Below are 21,475 nucleotides of genomic sequence, written 5' to 3' on the forward strand. Positions count from 1 at the left end.
AAATTAAAAGAGCTTGAGTTTACAATATTAATGTCCATACCTATTATTTGATTCTTTCGCCCACTAAAACCCTTTTAAATTAAAAAAAAACATTTGCGATTTGGGGCAAATTTTCATGTGTGATTACAAATGATTAATCAAGATTAATTATTATAAAGCCTCTAATTAATTAGATTAATTTTTTTTCTCAAGTCCCACCCCTAATATATATATATATATATATATATATATATATATATATATATATATATATATATATATATATATATATACACAGTACATGCCAAAAGTTTGGACACACCTCCTCATTCAATGTGTTTTCTTTATTTTCATGACCATTTACATTGGTAGATTCTCACTGAAGGCATCAAAACTATGAATGAACACATGTGGAGTTATGTACTTAACAAAAAAAGGTGAAATAACTGAAAACATGTTTTATATTCTAGTTTCTTCAAAATAGCCACCCTTTACTCTGATTACTGCTTTGCACACTCTTGGCATTCTCTCGATTGGGACTGTGTTCGGGCTGTGTGGCACGTGGAAGACGTGTCCCACAGCTGAAGAAAATAAAAGTCTTTGTACTTTTTATACGTGCCTCCGTGTCTTTCTGTGTCGGGTCCCTATAGGAAAGACACTGAAGAGTTTGCCGTACTGTATGGGAGAGGTTGAGATAGACTGTGCGCATGTCTGAGGCAGCGTGTGCTAGATGCCTTATCCTGGTAATTTGATCAGCTGCTGTACAGCTGTGTTTCCCCACCCGGATACAGTAGATCAAATACTGAGTGGTGCACTGATAGTGACAACGCTAAAGCAGCAATAGTATTTGGAATAGTTTGGCCATTCTGTGCACCATTATATAGTTATGGGCTGATTACAATCAGATGCTTTAAACTAATAAACAATATGCGGTTAATTTCAGTGTTTTTGTTAAAGCCTAGTCAGTAATTCCTGCTTGTCTGTGTACTTCAGTGTCTTGTCTGCCTTTTCTTTCTCACTTAATCATCATCTGTAATGTGCTTACCACTCAGCAACTGCTCTTCTTTTTTTTGCTCCTTGTTACGGTGTTCTTTGTTACATGATTGGCTTCAGTGATTTGCTTTATACTCAGAAGAGGTCACTGCTCATCTTTTTCTTTTTGCCACATCACATGGTTTTGCGATTGTTTTTCAATAATATATTCACTGAAATTGCTGCTATTTAAAAGTTTTTGAACTTCCAGAATATATCAGGTCATAGGCTTTTGATTATAACTAACCTCAAGGTTCAAGCCCAAGTAGTTTGCAAGTTATGATGTGACTGATGGGCAGACTTTAGCATTTTATGTATAGATTTTATTTTACCAGAATTAAACTGCTCTGAAGTAGTTCCTGTTTTAGCTTTCTGCCACAGTCATATAATTTGTGTTTAACCAAAATAGAAGTAATTTAATTGCTCACCAGCATAACTTGGCCAATGGGTCAGGCCACTACATCTAATTTATAACAAATTATTGTAAGTAATTAACAATACATGATCAGTGAGATACAGGTTGGACAGCACATGCTGGTTACTGTTAGAGCATACGATGTGGAAACTTTTACTTTCTGCAAAAAAGTATTGCCTTCTCTGTTACCAGAAGGGTGAATCCACTAATTGTAACATTAAAAATGAATGGTTAGTGGAGTAGTAGCAGGCCAGCCATGTATCTACTTCGTCCCTATCTGCATTTTAATAGCTTATGCGTCGACACTTTCAATTATTTTGTACAACTTGTTCTGCCCGAGATTGTTGATTAACTTTTTGGATACTAGCAAAGATTTACACGCTTCTACTGCTTAGTCGATAAACTAAAGTTTGATGCATGTTTTTATTCAGTTTAATGTGTTTTAGGGTAATTTAAACAAGATGTCATTTAACTCTGCTGTTACCAGTATAAGGAGTAGGGTTCAAATCACTGATTGTGTAGAGTTTTCCTGTGAATTTCCATAAAGCACTCCTGTTTCCTTCAACATTTCCGAGTGTAACAGTTGTATTGTATTGAGAGAAACATGATAATTTGGTGATGGTTTATATATGCCTGGGCAGTGTGATGTAGTGGCTAGGGCATTGGAATTTTAAACCCTAATAATGCCAATTCACCCCTCACCTCCAACTCCACGTGGGACTCTGAGAAAATCACTTAACTTATCAGAACTTTAATTGTAAAAATATACAAGTAAATAATAGTATTTTAGGCATTTTCTGTACTTTGTAAAGCTATTTGTTCCTGAAAACCCTATTACAATACAAAACATCATTTAATTTAAATGGAAAACATTTTGAAGTTTTCCCTGGCCCTTAAAATGAACTCCTTTTTACTTAAATGAAACCAAACTACATTGAAACGAATAGAGTTGGGTAATTAATAACATTACTTATCAAAACTCGTTTCTTATGCTTCAGCACTTAAGGGTTTTCATTCAAAGGAATGGGTTTTTCATATTTCTTTGACTTTTCCAACTATTCTGTGATCTTTTTTGGAGCCAGGATGCTTGAGATAATGTGAAAAAAGCAACATATATGACTGAAGCATAGCACATGAACTCCATGTCTGCTGTGAGAATGACCGAGACTATTATTAGATATCACTATCATCATGCAAAGATAATTTGGTGTTTGCACCAATTGCACACATTTGGAAATCATGCGAGCCTCAGTCTTTACTTCCATTAAAATTCAGCTTCACTGTGGTTTATATGACAATAAAAGGTATTATTCCTATACAAAGATTTTGTAATAGTTGTAAATTGGGGGGAACACCTCCTGTAGGAGTGGCATCATATTCATATCATGGCAAAATAAAATGTATGTCTGTAACAGATAGGGCTGCAACGATCAGTTGATGTAATCAACGACGTCGACAACAAAAAATCGTTGACGTGGATTTTTTATTGTCAACGCATCACAAACAGAACCTTCATTAGAGGCTCCAGTCACAAAGAACCACATTGGTTTTTGTAACTGCAATTGCACTACATGAACGTCTGGGGGCAGTATCATTTGTTATTATTTGTCAAGACTGCACACAGTCCTACCAACGAAGAAGAATGTCTGAGGCGAAGAAGAATGTAGAGGAAAATAAATGTGGTTGCAATGGCAAGTCGGATAGAGGAGGGGAGAGGAGATGGGAAAAAATTGAGTAAGAAACTTTCTAAAGTGTGGGAGCACTTCACCTGAAAAGAAAAAATGTTGAATGCATATTATGCAAAGCGATGCTTTCTTTTCTGTGTATATCAAGGTTTTGACAATGATAGTTAACCCTTAAACCGACACATACTTGGGGGTTAATGCACCCCTGGACGCCAAATACTTTTTTAGCTGCGCTTTTTAAGTAAACATCACAATTCACAAAGCAAATGTGAAATTTTAATGGAACACATTTTTTTTCATGCAAAGAGCATCACAATTGCTGCAACACTGATCATTTTACACACTGCAAATGAACTGTAAAAACTATAAAAAAAACTACTGCAACAATCTATTATATGTTGAAAGTGCAACTGAAGCCATTGATGAAATTAAGTAAATCAGTGAATCAACTCCGCTTGAACTGGTTTCATGCAAACACACAGAATTCAACGCTGATGATTGCAGGCTCGTCTAGTGCAGCAGCTGAATCCTAAAGACAGTGAGGCTGCAGAGGCTGGCCGTAGTTGTGAACTGGCTGCTCAACGAATATATGCAGTGACTGATTAACTCTGGCGTGCTGCCAATTATCACTGAGAAACAACTTTAGTCGGTTGCAGAGTTCAATGAATGTATGTCGCCGCATATACTCGGCTTCGGCGTGTTTCCAAAATGCACTGGAAACCGACTCTTGCCAGTTGCGGCGGTTTAAGGGTTAAGTGCATATAACTTCAGTTTTGTTTGCTAATGTGTTTGAAGCCATAGTAAAAGAGTGAATAGGAGTAGCTGAAGTGTCCTAGTTTTTTTTTTTTTTAATAATATTTGAGTTCATATGAATAGTAAACCATCTCTAACTAATGTTAGGTAACTTGTGTTTTGGAGTATATCAGTAATTAACTTGTTACATATTTTAGTCTATTATTTTTTATTTTGGCATAATATAGTACATGATGTGATAAACTACAACACTTTTCCTTCATAGTGTGATGATTAAAACATATTTCTCTGTCTGCAAAATCATTCTTGTGTATTCCTGCTACCTGTACTCCCTCTGAGTGTCTCTTCTCAGCAGCTGGGAACATTGTCTCACACCAGAGCATGTCGAAATTGTCACGTATCTGCACTGCAATCAGGAATATATGAACTGAATATTTTATAAACTATACATTATTGTTTTATTTTATTTGTATTGAAGCTTTATTTAAACTTTTGGACTTTAAGACACACCAGTGGCCATTTTTGGTTGTTAAATGCACTTTTTTTGTTTAAAAGACTATGTGCACTTTAGTTTGTATTGTTTAATGTATTTATTTTTTTTATTGTGATGGTCACACTAATATAAAACATTATTTTCAAATTCATGTTTCACTGGTTGTTATTTTAATTTGATTATTATTAATTTTAATTGTGTTAATGCAGAGACATCAGGGTGACATTCACAGGTGGACATACGTGAGCAGATGAGGTAAAACATGCACTAGAGCCCAGAACAGGATGTGCAACCACGGGTCGCTGGCATCAAAATAGTCAGGCAAGAAATAATTGTGACCAATCGACTAATCAAAAAAAAAAATTGAACGATTAGTCGACTACTAAAATAATCATTAGTTGCAGCCCTAGTAACAGACGGTGTACATTTTATAGTACTTGTAAAAGTTACTTTTTTTTTTTCACTTTTATTCTCTCAGTCACGATCACGATACATACTACTGCCCTAGGAATCTGATGCTGTTAGTTTTTATTTGAAACTGGGAATAACTGTAGATGTGAGTGGTATTTTGAGGCAATGGAACTGGACATTCTCTGATCTGGAGGACACACAAACGCTGGTAAATCTGCCTTATTCATGTCTCACCGTCATTTGATTTTTTTTATTCAGTTTTATTGAGTGTTCCTGCTCACGGTGAATGAATTAGTATGCACCTTATGGTCCATGATGTCAAAGCTGCACTGACAAAAAAATAAAAAAACCAGAGACATAAGTTATATAGTATTACTAGCAGAATACCCGCGCTTCGCAGCGGAGAAGTAGTGTGTTAAAGAAGGTATGAAAAAGAAAAGGAAAAATTTTAAAAATAACGTAACATGATTGTTAATGTAATTGTTTTGTCATTGATATGAGTGTTATTCCCATATCTATATCTATGCAGCGGAGAAGTAGTGTGTTAAAGAAGGAAAGAGAAACAAAAGGAAACATTTTGAAAATAACGTAACATGATTGTCCATGTAATTGTTTTGTCACTGTTATGAGTGTCGCTGTGATATATATATATATATATATATATATCAAAATAACTGCACTTCGCAGCGATGTCGTGTGTTAAAGAAGTTATGAAAAAGAAAAGGAAACATTTGAAAAATAATGTAACATGATTGTGAAAGTAATTGTTTTGTGTATTTGGCGGCAGCGTCACAAAGTTGTTTTCGTCTAGCTGCATTACAAAATGTACCACGACGTCTGACATGCCTCCTTTTTACTGTTTTCTCACAGCTTGGATTGCTGCTGTCATAATAGTTTTGAGTCTACATTATATATATATATATATATATATATATATATATATATATATATATATATATATATATATATATATATATATATATATATACACACACAGATATATATATATATATATGTGTATATATATGTATGTGTCTATGTGTGTATGTATAGCTTTGGTCACTGAGTGCAAGGGAAAAATAATAAAATATAGTCTATAAGTTATTAAACAGTAAAACATTAACGTTTTAAGAAGTACAGGTACATTGAGCACTACTCGAGTGGTTGCGGGTAAACTACATTTTAAAAGACGGTATAACAGAACAGGTGAGTAGTACTGACAGCAGCTAAAATGTATATGGATCATCTCTCGGTAGTTGATCCCTTTTGAAAGGCGCTACACGACGGCTGTGGTATAGAAATTACATTTTCTATGTGAACGTTCAAATTTCTGCCTCTGGTAATGTACCTTACCGGTATTACCAGCAATTAAAGAAAATTAGTTTTGTGTCCTCTGCAGTGTTAAGAGAGAAAGGCTTTGGTTTGGGATAAAATGAAAAAAGGTGTAAAGAAAGGAAAGTTGCATTTTTCTTTTATATAGTATAGAGAGATGTGTTCGGTGACGTTATGATCGCCTTTTGATTAATCTGCTGTGATGGCACTGTCAGTCCTTCACTCGTGTGCGTGTCTTCATAATCCGAGCTGAGGACCTCATAATCGTATACGTGCAAAAGAAAGTGTGAATCGCCTTAATATTATTTTGCCGTGGTGTAGAAAAGGGGTCCCGTGTTTGCACTTGTCTGGGCTATAGCTCAGGGGGAGGATGAAAAAAATTAAAAGTGCTCACTTTGACTTAAGGCAGAAGCGCAGTCAGCGTCTCAAATCCCGGCACAGCTATGCGCGCGCGCCGGCTGCTCGACTTTTGCTGGGAAGGAGACCCCAGTTTTTGTACACACGTTCCACAAATGAGACACACGGGTTTACCGGCAATGTCAGTAAACATATACTCAGCCTCCCATCGGTTTTTAAAGGCTCTATGTTCAGAATCACCTTTTCTCTTTGGCATCGTGTGGGCTAGCTTGGCAATAACCTGTAGCATCATAAGCTAGACTTGATTAACGTGGTAAGTGTTCGGCAAGGCAGCTGAAGCGCTGGATTATGGGATCTGTAGTTTATTGTGTTACCAGCGCTTCATATCCCCGGGCCATTAATAACAATAATACAATATATAAAATGATCTCGCGGGCCGGATATAATTACACGCTGGGCCGGATGTGGCCCGTGGGCCTTGAGTTTGACACATATGGACTAAATAGAACTTGAAAAGAAATATTTTTTGGAATGTGATCGCGCAAGTCAGATCTAGTTGACACGCACTACAGTACATCGAGCCCGCGTGCTATTGTGGTTTTGCTTGTGTGCTTCAGTAAGTTACCGTCCCCTCGCTCTTACTTTTTTACCGTTCATCTAATGAATACACTGAGTATGGCTTTACCAAAACAATCATTGATCGCGAATAAAGTATCCATTATTCATGAAGTTTCAATAGGTGATCTGTCTTTCTGCATTAACCGCATGCGTTTTCATACATCTCAAACTAAGGGGATGCGAGGTTAAAATAAATCGAGAAGCGCGCGCAAATACTTAGTGAATCCCCTCTCGGGAATCGAACCTCGGACGTGGGCGCTACAGGCGAATGCTCAACTATCACGCCACGGCGTGTGGTTTATCTATTTGAACGTAGCAGTGTAATTCGGTTTTTGTTCAGCACTCTGCTTTTTGTCTGCGCACTGCGTCAGTTCACGTGAGCAGCTGAATATGGTTTTATATGTCACTCGCTCGCTTCTAATTGTTTCGCTGCCTTCTTAATTATATAATGCATGTTTTCTAAAGCGCGTTTTGTAGCTCTTCCTGGCTTTCTACGTAATGCGTGATTACGTGAGAGGCGTGATGATGTCATACGAAACTCCGCCCCTTCAGCTGAACTCCATTACAGTAAATGGAGAAAAATAGCTTCTAGTTATGACCATTATGCGTAGAATTTCGAAATGAAACCTGCCCAACTTTTGTAAGTAAGCTGTAAGGAATGAGCCTGCCAAATTTCAGCCTTCTACCCACACAGGAAGTTGGAGAATTCGTGATGAGTCAGTCACTCAGTGAGTGAGTCAGTGAGGGCTTTGCCTTTTATTAGTATAGATGATAATTGGAATTATTCATTTTATGACCTGTATAGTACATTTTGGAAAATATTGTGGCACGGATGCAACATTATTCATATTACTCATATTTATTCGCATAACATCTTACGGATGTAATCAGTGACCACATGTTTTTTTTTTTTTTCCGATCTTGCCAGTCTCAATGTTGCTGTATGGTGGTGTTTCTTTTGTACTCCAGGACATGCAGAGGAAATAATTAGTACAGAGAGGTCAGTTCAGCGGTATATGCAATCATCAAATTCAAATGTTAACAGTTCACACACACGCAAGGACCCTCCTTCCTACATCTACGATATAAATGCACAGTACATGCGCGTTGATCGCCGCCAGGTCAAGCTTGTTATAGCACACAGCAACTGGCCACCTGCGTGTTCCTGCTTGCACTGAATAAGCTCACGCCTTCTGGTTCACAATGTCAACGCAGCACCGGACAAAAAAGAAAGAGACAAATATATGGGACATTGGGTATAAATTTATGTACTTGTAAAAGTTAGCTTTTTTCAGTTTTATTCTCTCAATCACGATCACACTGTATCCCCCACCCCACCCCTTCTGATCTGACTCTAAGTAACAGTACTAGCATAAATTCACACCCGATCTGATGCTGTTCATTTTCAAATAATATTGCATTAGTGCGATGATGTTTTCTGATAGGTACTAATCAGGTCATAAAATGATTTCTTCAAAATGTCAGATATATTGTCTTTCTTTCAGGTGTGTAATAGAAACCACAGCATAAAGAGAAGTGTGTACGGTCCTTGTGTGTGTGTGTGTGTGAACTGTTAACATTTGAATTTGATGATTGCATATAGCGCTGAACTGACCTCTCTGTACTATTCTTTCCTCTGCATGTCCTGGAGTACAAAAGAAATCCCACAATACAGCAACTTTGAGACTGGCAAGATCGAAAAAAAAAAAAACACGCAGTCACTGATTACAACCGCAAGATGTTATGCGAATGAATATGATTAATAGGAATAATGTTGCATCTGTGCCACAATGCTTTCCGAAATGAACTATACAGGTCATAAAATGAATAATTCCAAATATCATATACGGTATACCTATGTCTCTGCTTTTTTTTTTTTTTTTTTTTGTCAGTGCGGCTTTAAAATCATGGACCATAAGGTGCATACTAATTCAGCGTGAGCAGGAACACTCAATAAAACTGAATAAAACAAAAACAAGTGACGGTGAGATACGAATAATCCAGATTCACCAGCGTTTGTGTGTCAGCCCTCCAGATCAGAGAATGTCCAGTTTCATTGCCTCAAAACACCAGCATCAGATCCCTAGGGCGGTAGTATGTATTGTGATCGTGACTGAGAGAATAAAAGTGGAAAAAAAATGTTAACTTTTACAAGTACTATAAATGTGCACCGTCTGTTACAGACACAGACCAAATGTATGTGTATACTGTATAATATTAACAATAAGAGCAGCTCGCTACTGAAAACGGTAAATATAGGAGGCAGTCGGGATTGAACCGGGACTCTTAATTACAAGTCAGCAAATCTTACCGCTACGCCACGGAAGCTGTTGTCTCATCCTTGAACCTTTTGTGAAAGTGTTTATTTGATCTTTGGACTTCAGGCTTCACACATTATATAGTTTATGCCAACATTTTGTCATTTACTACTAAAATATGAAAAAGTTTCTGTTTTAACAATGTGTTTACACAGATTATTATAGAAACGGAACATGCATGAAATGCATGTGTTCCAAATAAAGATCTATTATTTCTACTCTAAAACTCCAGCACTTCACTCCCAGATAATCAAGGCATGAGCTGGGAGAACTTTGTGCACGTTCTGTGGCGGTGGGGGGATGAAATAGGCTGCTTGTCTTTATCAGCACATTTACAGGACAAAAGACGCTTATGGAGAGGTGCGATGAGATTTAATGTGGGTCGGATCTATGTGTTTTTTTGTAGGCTCTGGTAATTCTAGTGTTGATTTAATGCAGCGTCCCAGTGGGCCAGGGCCGATGTCAATACACCAGTTAGACTGAACTACACCACTCTGGGTAATTTCCTTAAAGAGAGAGGCTCAGTAAAGCCCATACTTTAAGCCAGCACCTTTAAGACACTAATAGAGGGACAGAATTTCATTTCCTCTTTTGTTTTGCATGTATAGATTTGCACATTAAATGAAAAGACAGTTTTGCCTTTAAATTTGTTAGAAAGTTTTCCACTGGGGTTTTAGCCTACTGCTAAAATGGATCTTTTTGAAAATCCATACCTCAAAAAGAATTTTGTCCAGTATACCAGATCAGCTGGTTTGTTGAACTCTCCTAGTACTGTATCATTGTAGTTGTAAAGCATCAGTGATTGGTGCTTTCTATATGAAAAGAAGTTACATAAAAAGTTATGACACCTGAATAGAGTACCACGGGTGCAAACCAATATTTCTTTCATGTTCTTCTGTTTAGGCAGATGGTTATTGGAGGCCTGTTGCTTACAATATAAGAAACATATCTGTTATAAGTCAGGTCTTCTTCCTATATACTTTTTCAATCTTTAGTGGGTAATACATCAACCCATAACCACGATAGATTTGTATTGTGAACATTTTGCATAAGAGAATATATTTAAAGCTTTTTTTGTTTTAAATTTTGCAATAAAGCATAGTAAACAGATGTTTCAGGTCTGATATATTTTTTTTTCCAACAACTACGAAGTGGAATAGTCTTTTTGAATTTCTTCATAGGTTCTTTCAGATAAATACTATTTTTCTTGTTTTGTAGGTGGCCTAGACAGCTGGCTTCTTCAAATGGATTGTGCCGTTACGGAGCTCGAATCGACTGCTGCTGGGGATGGACAAGACAGTCCTGGGGCCAGTGTCAGCGTGAGTAAAGTTAAAGCTGGGGCTTCTAGGGTTTAGGTGGAGCTTTCCTCAGTGTCTATTGGCTTTAGCACACTGGCACTGCAAGAGAGCCTAGACAATTGGGCACACATGGACTTACACATACACCCAACCACGCACAACCATTTGTTTTGTTTTGGCATGAATATGACAATCTTTATGGGAAAGATTGCTTCATTATTATAAGTGCATGATAATAAAATCTGGCATTTCAAACATACAAAGAAATGTTAGAGTTACTGAAATAAAGTTGTAGTGGTAGGTGAATGTGTTTGCCGGTTTACTAGTAAAATAAAAACTGGAAGCTGTACTTGGGAGGCTAATAAGGTCTGTGCCAAATGCATTTCAATGTGTGCCACTTTTGCTTATTACTTGCTAGTCAAATTATGTTTTAGGTGTTAGGGTTAGTAGAATGTTAGGAAATCCTAACAACCAAACGGGTTGACCAGTAATAGGAGTTTGTCAAGTTAGGGCCCCCCTGTGTTTGATGTAAGACCCTGGCTGAGTGGAGGTGGAGTTGCTCAAACAGTAATGGGTAATCTATCTTTCTACAGATCTTGGATAACTCTCTTTATGGACCCTGTTCAAAAAATACCTAACTGCTCCATGGTATATGTAGCTGGCCTCTTCCTATTTAGCACTGCAAAATTTACAAAACAGACCTGTGATACTTCTGTCACATCTGGCTCTTTACAAATATTGTAAGCAGTGTTAAGAAGTGACCCCCAGAGATTAGTGGTCAAGTATTGGATCCCTTAATCAATCAGTTAACCTTTATTTTACAGTGCAGTCTTCATAGAGTACACCATCACAAGATGCTTTACAAAGCAAACTATAGTACACTTTGAATGTAGATAAATATAAGATAAAGATAAATATAATATCATCCTAAACAAACCCAGGTATACATAAGATAAATTTTTAAGTATGTTAACAAGTTGAGATGACGATATAATATGTTCAAGATCAGGGCAGTTGATATAGAGAATTTCAGTCTGAGAAAACATTGCAGGGTATGTGGTAAAGTGCATTTTAGTGGTCCATAGCAGTGTGCAGTTTTAGTTTTAGCAGTGAACTCAGGTTTGGAGGGGAAGAGGTTCATGCAGTTGCGATGAAGAACAACCCCAGGAGTGCTGATTGAGGGGATTGGTGAAACATGCTTTCACGTACAGACACGTGTGGTTTCACCGATTTCCAATTTAGTGGCACTCTAGGGTCTGTAAGTATGGCGCCTGTGCCCATAGGAGTTTGAAAGATCAGCCTGATCAGATAGAGGGGGAATGTAACAGGAAGAAGGAAAAAAAGAAGGAGGATTCAGGTTCTCCTCATGGGAGGCAGGCAGTTGGGAATGGCCCCATGAGGAGGGAGGGAACCTACTCAATGAGCAAGATCGTTTCTGCTGAGCAACCAAGGAGCAAGAGTGACCAACTGCTCTAGTTGACTCCCACAGAACGTTCTGGGATGGTGGTGGGAGGAAGGAGCAGGGCTAGCAAAGGTCCCCTGCTGAATGGCTAGGGATAGTGACGGGGACCATGAGCCTGATTTACTGGATATCTGGGCCTGTTGGATGGTGTTTCCCCATGTTGAGGAAATGTCGAGAATGCATACCTGCCATAGTGCAAGTGTGAATTGAATATCCAACAGGCTCTCCCTTTCCCACTCAAAAGTCTTATTCATAGGTACTTTACATTTTTTTCAAACGTTTTACCAACATGAGCAAAAGAAATGTTCAGAAAACAACACTGCTCAGTTATTTCAGAAAAGAGACGTCACAAACTAATGAAGGTGCGGCGTCAGCTCCTCATGTGGCAATTTCAGACAAAGGCTGATCCATTAGGGGAAATCTCTTCGGCATACACTCTGCCAATTGATAAATGTAAGCACCGCTTATCCGGCATAAACAAACAATGGTTTAAAGATTTTGATTGGCTAATGGTCAAAGAAAATGTTACATGGTGCTCATTGTGCATGAAATACTCAAACAAACACCCCCCATGGAGGGGTTACTTTGGGTAAAAGTGCCATACACAAGAATTCGAAAAGAAAGCTTGCTGGACCATGAACAAAGTAAAACGCACATGGAGTCTTCTGCTGACCTTTTAGGAAAGCGTGTACTTCAGAAAACTCGAATTGGTCAAATTGAAAGATCTGTATCTGTGTTAAATAACTTACAGAGAGATGCCTTTGTGGGAGCTCTAAGATTCATGCATTGTTTGGCAAAAAGTGAGTTGCCACATACAACGTTGTTGTTGTTGTTTGAAAAGCTGTTGGAACATTGTAAAAAAATAGGTTTTCCTTTTTACAACACCTCAATGCACATTACAACTCTGAAAGAATAATGCAAGAGCTGCTGGATGTCTTAGCATCAGAAATAAAATCTAACATACTGAAAAATATACACACTGAAAAGTTTTTTAGTATTCTGTGTGATGAAACCACAGATATCTCAGATATAAAACAATTATTTACATTAAATATGTTTGCCAGGTCACTAAAGCGGTCAGAATTAGTTTTGTATCAACTCGCAATATGATTGATGGCAAAGCGGAGACTGTAACCAACACACTGAGTGACACTATGGACACTCTAGGCTTGAAAACTGCTAATCTGGTTGGACCAGGGTCAGATAGAGCGGCCGTTATGATTGGGAAACAGAAAGGTGTGGCAAAACTACTTAGAGATAAACATCTGGACTCTTGGTCAACTGTGTAAAACCACCGATTGGCCCTTGCAAGTGCCTAAGCAGCAGCTGCTGTACCTTATTTAACAAAACTGAACATCTTAAGGCAGCTATTCTATTTCTTCCAAAATTCTTCAGTTAGGATGGCTGGTTTAACGGAAATTCAAAATATTCTGAACATTCCCCAGATTAAGCTGAAAATGGCCAGTGACACTAGATGGCTGTCCCATGACTTTGCAGTACAGTCACTACTACAGTTTACGATGAGTGATCTCCTTGGAGGGCCCAGATCCTGGGGAGTTTGATTATGGGAAAGCTTCAGACAACTGGGCCTCTAGGAAGAAAAGAAGAATAAATATTTAACTGAAGACATATTCTACATATGCAAGTTGGCTTTGAAGAATATTTTTACATTTTTCTTCATTAGGTTTCCTATACTTTTTTTCATTGTTTTCACTTCTCTTCCTGACAATACTTATGGTTTATGTGATAACAATTGTTATTTAAAATTTTTGTTAGGGTTGCAGGATCCTGAATTGGATACTTCTTAAATTTAATAAAAATATTCTGGCACAAGTGTCAAACCTTAAGAAAGGAAGTCATATTGAGCTTTGGAAAATAATAATAATTAAGTAATAAAAATAGTGCACATTTAAATTTTCCCCACCACCAAATTTCCCGTCCCGCCCAACCCGGCTACTTTTTCTTGCCACCTGGCTGGAAAAATTTTCTGGGGAGAACTACTGCAGCAAAATAAAATATTCTCAACCTGCAGTCAATATTCCATGATAATAAAGCTGTAAGTTATAGAATAGATAGCTTATGTTTACCCAGTTTAATATCAACAATTGTATTGTATTAGCTGTAGACAACCTTTGAAAAAATTAAAAGCTTAAAATACCTGTCAGGAAACTTGGATATGTGAATGATATTTAATTTTGGATTGCTTCATTGCTTTATTTTGTGTCATTTAGGAGTTCAGGAGGGTGCTGGCAAATACAAGTGGTAGAGGATTGTTGGTTTGAATGGTACTTGCATAGATGGAGGATTGTCATGGATCTTTGAGAATTTCTTACCAAGATGAAGTATTTATGATTTCTGACTAGCCCATAAACAGGGGGAATACCCATCAAAAATGAAGTGGCAAAAACAAACAAAAAAATTGTAAATGTAATTTTTGGCTGCCTGTGCCGAGTAGCTGGTTGTTCCTGTGTTGAAGCAATCTATTGGCATGTCTAGCAGGTGTGCCATAATTAGTGGACTTGAGTTTGGCAATTCTGTTAACATTAAGCCTTTCAATGTTCTTCTTCGGCAAATATGAATAATGCACCTATACAGTATAACCTTACTGACAAAATAAAGCAACTTGCTTATGTTGATCAAAGAACAATTTAATTTGACAAGATAGTAGATAAAACTGTAACTGTTAAAACATTAATTAACAAAAAATGAGCGCACTTTACTGTGATGGAGTATATGAGAGAGCATTTTTTTAATGTTGAGGTAAAAAAAAATCTGAATTAAAATTAACATTTAAACATACTGTAGGTTAAGATAGGTAGACTCTGTTATTTGATTGGGAAATTTGTTTTCAGCAGGAATGTGCAAACATAAGAAAATGTTCCATAGATAAGAACAAGTCAAGAGGCATGAAATAATATCCATTGTTAGAATATACATACAGATTTCTACTGAAAGTGCAGTTTTCCTTTAACATTACATTGTAATAGTTTGTAAGGTCATCAGGATCCCTAAAGCTTTAGAATTTAAAATACTTTTTACTTAAATGTTCTTAGACTTCCAAGGCTTGAATAACAAATTTAAGTCTGCTTCTGTACAGTACCAAATGAAATCTTGGAAACAGAAAATGGCTACTATCTAACAGAATAGAGCTGGTCTTTTTTTCTTATCTGTTTAATATATAGTGAAGTGGAATAGGACTTCTGCAGTCCAATAGTTGCAATTCTGACCGTTTTTCCTTTCAAAACTAAAAGTAAAATATATGATGGATTCTTTAAAAGTCTAATAAAGAGTAATAATTTATAAAAATTCAGTGTTCTTAGTAAGAACATCCATTTTGGTCCCTGATGTTTGACATTTTAAGGTCAATGGTCAGCCTATTGTCCGTGATTGTTCCTATATATTAGTATTGCTCCACCATGTTCATACTTTGCCCTTTCATTATTGTTGACAGAGGGGAACATCTCACATCTTCAACCATGTTCTTAGTTGTAAAATAGAACATGACTGCTCACCTTATCTTGTAGAAGACAATTACTTTGTTTTATAGAAATTAATTTTAAGAGGTGAACAGAAGCAGTGCAGGGATCAGTTGATAGGGTAACTTATTAGGGAAACAACCATCTGCACAAACTCAAATAGTGTAAAAAAATCCACGATTCACTCAAGTTAAGAGTCCAAAAGAAATTATCTTATAAAGTTTAAGAGCAAATGAAAAATCACTAACTAACAATTTAGAATGACTATCGAAACCGTCCAAGTTCTCACTGCATTTGCAGATTTGAAGCTGTGTTGTTCTCCACCACCTATTTGCTCTCTATCGAAGTTGACTAGGGTGCAGAACTACAGATAGGCCTTAGTGTTGATTACCAGTTCTCTCTTTACACTTCTAAAGTCAACTGGTCTGATATCAGAACTTAGACACCAAGTTATAAATCTAGGGATACTGAAAATATTGTATGTAGTAGAATGCAGGGCAGAGTTATTCTGCACTTTGCTGAAGCAGGTACAGTGATCCCTCGCTGTATCACGCTTCGACTTTCGCGGCTTCACTCCATCGCAGATTTTAAGTGTAAGCATATCTAAATATATATCACGGATTTTTCACTGGTTCGTGGATTTCAGCGGACAATGGGTCTTTTAATTTATGATACATGCTTCCTCAGTTTGTTTGTCCAGTTGATTTCATACAGGGGATGCTATTGGCGGAGGGCTGAGAAGCTACCCAATTAGAGCACATATTACATATTAAATAAAACTCCTCAATGATATACGATATGCTTCCCGTAAACAGGTTTTCAATGCTCTAACTGCGAAAATATTAGATTTATAAATAAAGAATCCTACTTCGTGGAAATTCACTTATATGTCTGGAGCAGATTAACCGCAATAAACAAGGGTTTAATGTATAACTGTGCGGAGAATATTTATAAACAGTGTGGGAGAGTTTCTAAGAGCTTAAAATATATAAAAATAACCATACAAACATATGGTTTCTACTTCGTGGATTTTCATCTATCGCGGGGGGTTCTGGAACGCAACCCCCACGATCGAGGAGGGATTACTATATCTACTTATTTTGTCTGGTCAATAGGGGTTTTGTTATTTTTTATTATTATTTTAGCTTGCTAAGGAGCAGTTTTTAATTTTTTTTTCTAATCAAGGATAGGCTTACTCCAAGCTATAGTCCCTAGTTTAGCCTTTTCCTTTAAATCTCTAAGGTAAAATCCTGTGTCAAAGCTTTAATAAAAGTCAATTGTGAGACACCTGTTAATTCATTCTAGCCTCTAACCTTCACTATGAGTTTCAGCCATTATTTTTGTGTCATTGCACACACAACCCGGGTTGGCAGTCCATAGGTCTCTCTCAGGTCTGCCCTTATACTTCAACTTTGCATGTCAGATTTCATGTTTTTGTAATTTTCCCTGTTTAATTATAGTTCCATTAAGAATTTCCCTTTAGAACAGTTCCTTTAAATCATTGATAAACTATGGCTTGTTGTTAGAATATGCCTTGACTGATCTGATTGAGATTATAGCATCCACAATAAATAAGTTTAGTGTAAGAATGTTGTTTTAGGAAACAACTGAGTAACTGCAGACTTGCTTAATTTACAGTATGCTTGGTATTTCAGACAATAAAAATATGAGAATCAAGTCGGCAGAAAAAATACCTCATCCAAATTAGCCAAGTTCAATAGCTAAAATGTCCTCTCTTTCTTGAACTCAACTCCGTTTACTTCAGGGTTGTGAGATTTTGGAGCCTATCCTGGCAGCATGTCGAATGGATTGTCATTCTTAGGATACATGACAATCTCGCTATCCCTTTTCAAAAACATTTGTTTAAGGATACCATTCCAAGAACTCTGTTTTGCTAAAGTTATCCATACTATCTTTAAGGTGACAATGTTAAGTAGCTATGCACCAAATCTGCTGGTTTTTATTACTTTTTCAGTGTCTGTTTGTCTGTCTCTCTCTCTCTCTCTCTCTCTTGTTTTATTATACTTTCTTGCACATTCATGACAATTAACAGAGGAACATTCTTGTCTAACATTCGCTTAAAAATAAAGGCTACTTGATTGTATTAATGACTGTTTTTGGACATTGCTTGCCAAATGGTTATTCCGAATAGTTGTATATAATTTCACCTTAGGCATTATGTTGTCTTTTCAAATAAGCTATTATATTTGTTTAAAACACTAATTAACATTGTATTTTACAATATGTTTATATTCTGTTCTTGTGACAATTAAAAATGTCCACCCATTTAAAAAAAGTATGTTTATAGTTTCTGCTCGTTGCAAGCTGAACATATTCAAAATTGGTTGTAATTCCTAACAACCACTTACATATATCATATGTCTCTTGTTCCTTTTCCATGCAGAACTAGGTTTATAGTGTCTTCTTAGGATGTGTTTGCACCTCTTTAGTGATGATGTTTATTAAAATGATACACTTAATCTGTGAATAATGCTGCTGGGATTGGTCTTCACAATCCTTTTACAGATGAAAAAGTTGAATGAAACCTCTCCTATAATATCTCTTGTTCATCCTGCAATGTCACTGTTTATTTCAGCTGATGTCTGTTCCATTCAACTTGTACTTAATCCCTCATTATCTGCAAAATTATGTCAATCTCATGTATTAAAACATTAATTAAATGTGCTACAGAGGTGTACTTTTAAGTAACTTCCTGCTATTTGATTGAAGCAGGTTCATTTTGCATAACTTTTAAGGTACCGTCATCTTAACGTTTTGCCGTTTGCTTACTAGAGTTACTATCACTGGTAGAGAAAAACATTTACTCAGAAATCATCTTGTCAGTATTTTATAGCACCTTGCAGTAATTTCAGAGCCTATTGTGAACAACTGGCATTTTGTACTGTGGGTAGGAGCTTCTTTCCTATAAATTAGTAAACTGTACTATAAAGTATTTCCTATATAGTGTTTCACTGCTTTGCACTTTGCAGCATTTACAGATGTAACTAATGATGAAATGTAAAACTTTACAGACCTTTTAACATGCAGTAACTTTATTATATTTATTTAAAAGACCTCTAATAAGACAAACGCTAGAGCTTCTGATTAATCGCTGTTAGCACATGCGATTCAGTTTGTTAATACAACCCCTAAATGTGTTAAATTAATCCGGTTGTTAGTGAAGCAGTGCTAATGAATCCAAGTCTGTTAATAGTAGCAGTTGGTCACCAGCACATGATCGTTTCCGATGTTGTTTCTTGATAATGAACTTTATCCACACTTACCAGTGTGGTTTCCACCTGTCCCTTATACTGTAATACAGGATTGTCCCATATTGGAACATAAAAGGTTGCATACCATACTGAATCAATAAAGGACCTGATTTGTACTGTATTTTTGTATACATAGTTTTAGAAATTCACTAGCTCTTCAAAGTGCAAAGAATAACACCTGTGAACAATTAAAATATAACCAGTTATACAGGTGGAGTGAATGAGTTTCATTTTTGTGCCACGCTAATGTTGCAGACAGACAAGCACCGTATGCTGAGTGAGATTGTATGTCAGGTGATCCTTGCCATTATGCTGCATTCACACTTTTGACGATTAAAAAAATACATAGCAGTGGTGGCCAACCCTGATACTGGAGTGCCACAGTGGCTACAAGTTTTCATTCTAACTATTTTCTTAATTAGTGACTAGTTTTTTCTACTAATTAACTTCATTTAATTTATTTGCTATTTAGGACTCAGACCCTTTAAATTAGGGTTGAGGAGTATCCGTCCTTGAGGGCCAAAACTGGCTTTGGGTATTTGTTCCTAACCCAGTTTCTTCCTGAGAAATCATTCATTGCTGATGAAGCACTTATTGTTCAAATGAAATTTTTCTGCTTCATTTTACTTGTCTTGTTTAAGATTTTGAACCCTTAATTGCTTATATTTGTCTTAAACAACTGTATTCATTGTTTTAACTGGTCCTTATTAGCAATAATAACAAAGGAACTAGCAGTTCTACATCTAGCTTGTCTCCATTTCCATCCATTTGTATTCATCATTCACTATTTGGTTTAATTAAGTATTTGGAAGGAAACTGAAGAGAAAATGAAGAACTGAAAATTACTCATCCATTTCAGAAATCACTTTGATACATGTATCATTAGAAAGGAAGAAGCAAAATCTATGATTTAGGAATGAATTGACATGGTAGAGTTAAAATAACAATCTATAAAATTAAATAAGATCTGTTATTGATGAGGATTGGCTTCTAATCAAGCAACTGGATTAGAATATAAACCTGCCACCTCTGCTGCTCTCCAGGATTGGAGTTGGACACCTTTGATAGTACAGTATATAGTATAATATTTAGTACTGTATAGAGGAACATCCAGAACAAGATGATGCAAAATGATGTCTGTTAATGCAAGTCTGCCCATGAAACTTAAGAGGATGTCAGGGTATAGGTCTGATTGAGAGACTGAATGTCGTTGCGTAATAGAGAGACATCTGACCTGAGCGAGCACAGTGCAGGTACTACCCATGTTCGAGCAGCCAAACAGCAAATGTCACAGAGTGTAGTCACTCAGTTCTTTATATCTCACTCACATTTCCCCCAACGCAGACAAGGAATGTTGGTTGTTGTTTAATTGATTGTATGTTACCTACTGTAGCCTACATTATAACCTACTACCTGTATTATACTGGAACCAAAAACACTAGGCAATGATCAATGCACATTGATTACGCTAATATTGCCATCCAATTAGACTGCAGGTTAAGATAGTTAGATTTATTTATATACTAGCAAAATACCCGCGCTTCGCAGCGGAGATGTAGTGTGTTAAAGAAGTAATGAAAAAGAAAAGGAAACATTTTAATAATAACGTAACATGATTGACAATGTAATTGTTTTGTCATTGTCATGAGTGTTGCTGGCATATCTATATCTATATCTATATATATATATATATATATATATATATATATATATATATATATATATATAACTGCGCAAAAAAATTAAAGGAACACTTTAGATCTCAATGGGAAAAAGAAATCCTCCTGGATATCTATACTGATATAGACTGGGTAATGTGTTAGGAACGAAAGGATGCCAGATCGTTTGATGAAAATGATCAACCTACAGAGCCCTGAATTCAAAGACGCCCCAAAAATCAGAGTGAAAAAATTATGTGGCAGGCTAGTCCATTTTGCCAAAATTCAATTGTAGCAACTCAAAATTGTACGCAGCACTTTGTATAGCCCCTGTGTTCTTGTGTACATGCCTGACAACATCAGTGCATGCTTCTAATGAGATGACAGATGGTGTTGTGGGGGATCTCCTCCCAGATCTGGACCAGGGCATCACTGAGCTCCTGGACAGTCTGAGGTGCAACCTGGTGGCATTGGATGGACCAAAACATAATGTCCCAGAGGTGTTCTATTGGATTTAGGTCAGGAAAGTGCGGTGGCCAGTCAATGGTATCAATTCCTTCATCCTCCAGGAACTGCCTGCATACTCTCACCCCATGAGGCCAGGAATTGTCGTGCACCAGGAGCCACTGTACCAGCATTGGGTCTGACAATGGGTCCAAGGATTTCATCCTGATACCTAATGGCAGCCAAGGTGCCTTTGTCAAGCCTGTAGCGGTGTGTGACCCTCCATGGATATGCCTCCCCAGACAATCATTAACCCACCACCAAACTGCTCATGCTGAATGATGTTACAGGCAGCATAATGTTCTCCATGGCTTCTCCAGACCCTTTCACTTCTGTCACGTGCTCAGGGTGAACCTGCTCTCATCTGTAAAAAGCACAGGGCACCAGTGGTGCATCTGCCATTCTGGTATTC

At 36.9% G+C, this 21,475-nt stretch overlaps 1 protein-coding gene across 4 annotated transcripts in view; it reads left to right on the forward strand.

Moving 5' to 3' along the window:
* npnta (nephronectin a) overlaps positions 1-21,475 on the forward strand; it is a 176,175-nt gene that overhangs the window by 27,686 nt on the left and 127,014 nt on the right. For all 4 annotated transcript variants that reach the window (XM_039759199.1, XM_039759200.1, XM_039759201.1 and 1 more), the window contains exon 2: positions 10,612-10,712. In XM_039759199.1, the coding sequence (XP_039615133.1) occupies positions 10,612-10,712 (101 nt within the window). The remainder of the gene's footprint in view (positions 1-10,611; positions 10,713-21,475) is intronic.

Source organism: Polypterus senegalus, chromosome 7 (genome assembly GCF_016835505.1).
Source record: "Polypterus senegalus isolate Bchr_013 chromosome 7, ASM1683550v1, whole genome shotgun sequence".
NCBI lineage: Eukaryota > Metazoa > Chordata > Cladistia > Polypteriformes > Polypteridae > Polypterus > Polypterus senegalus.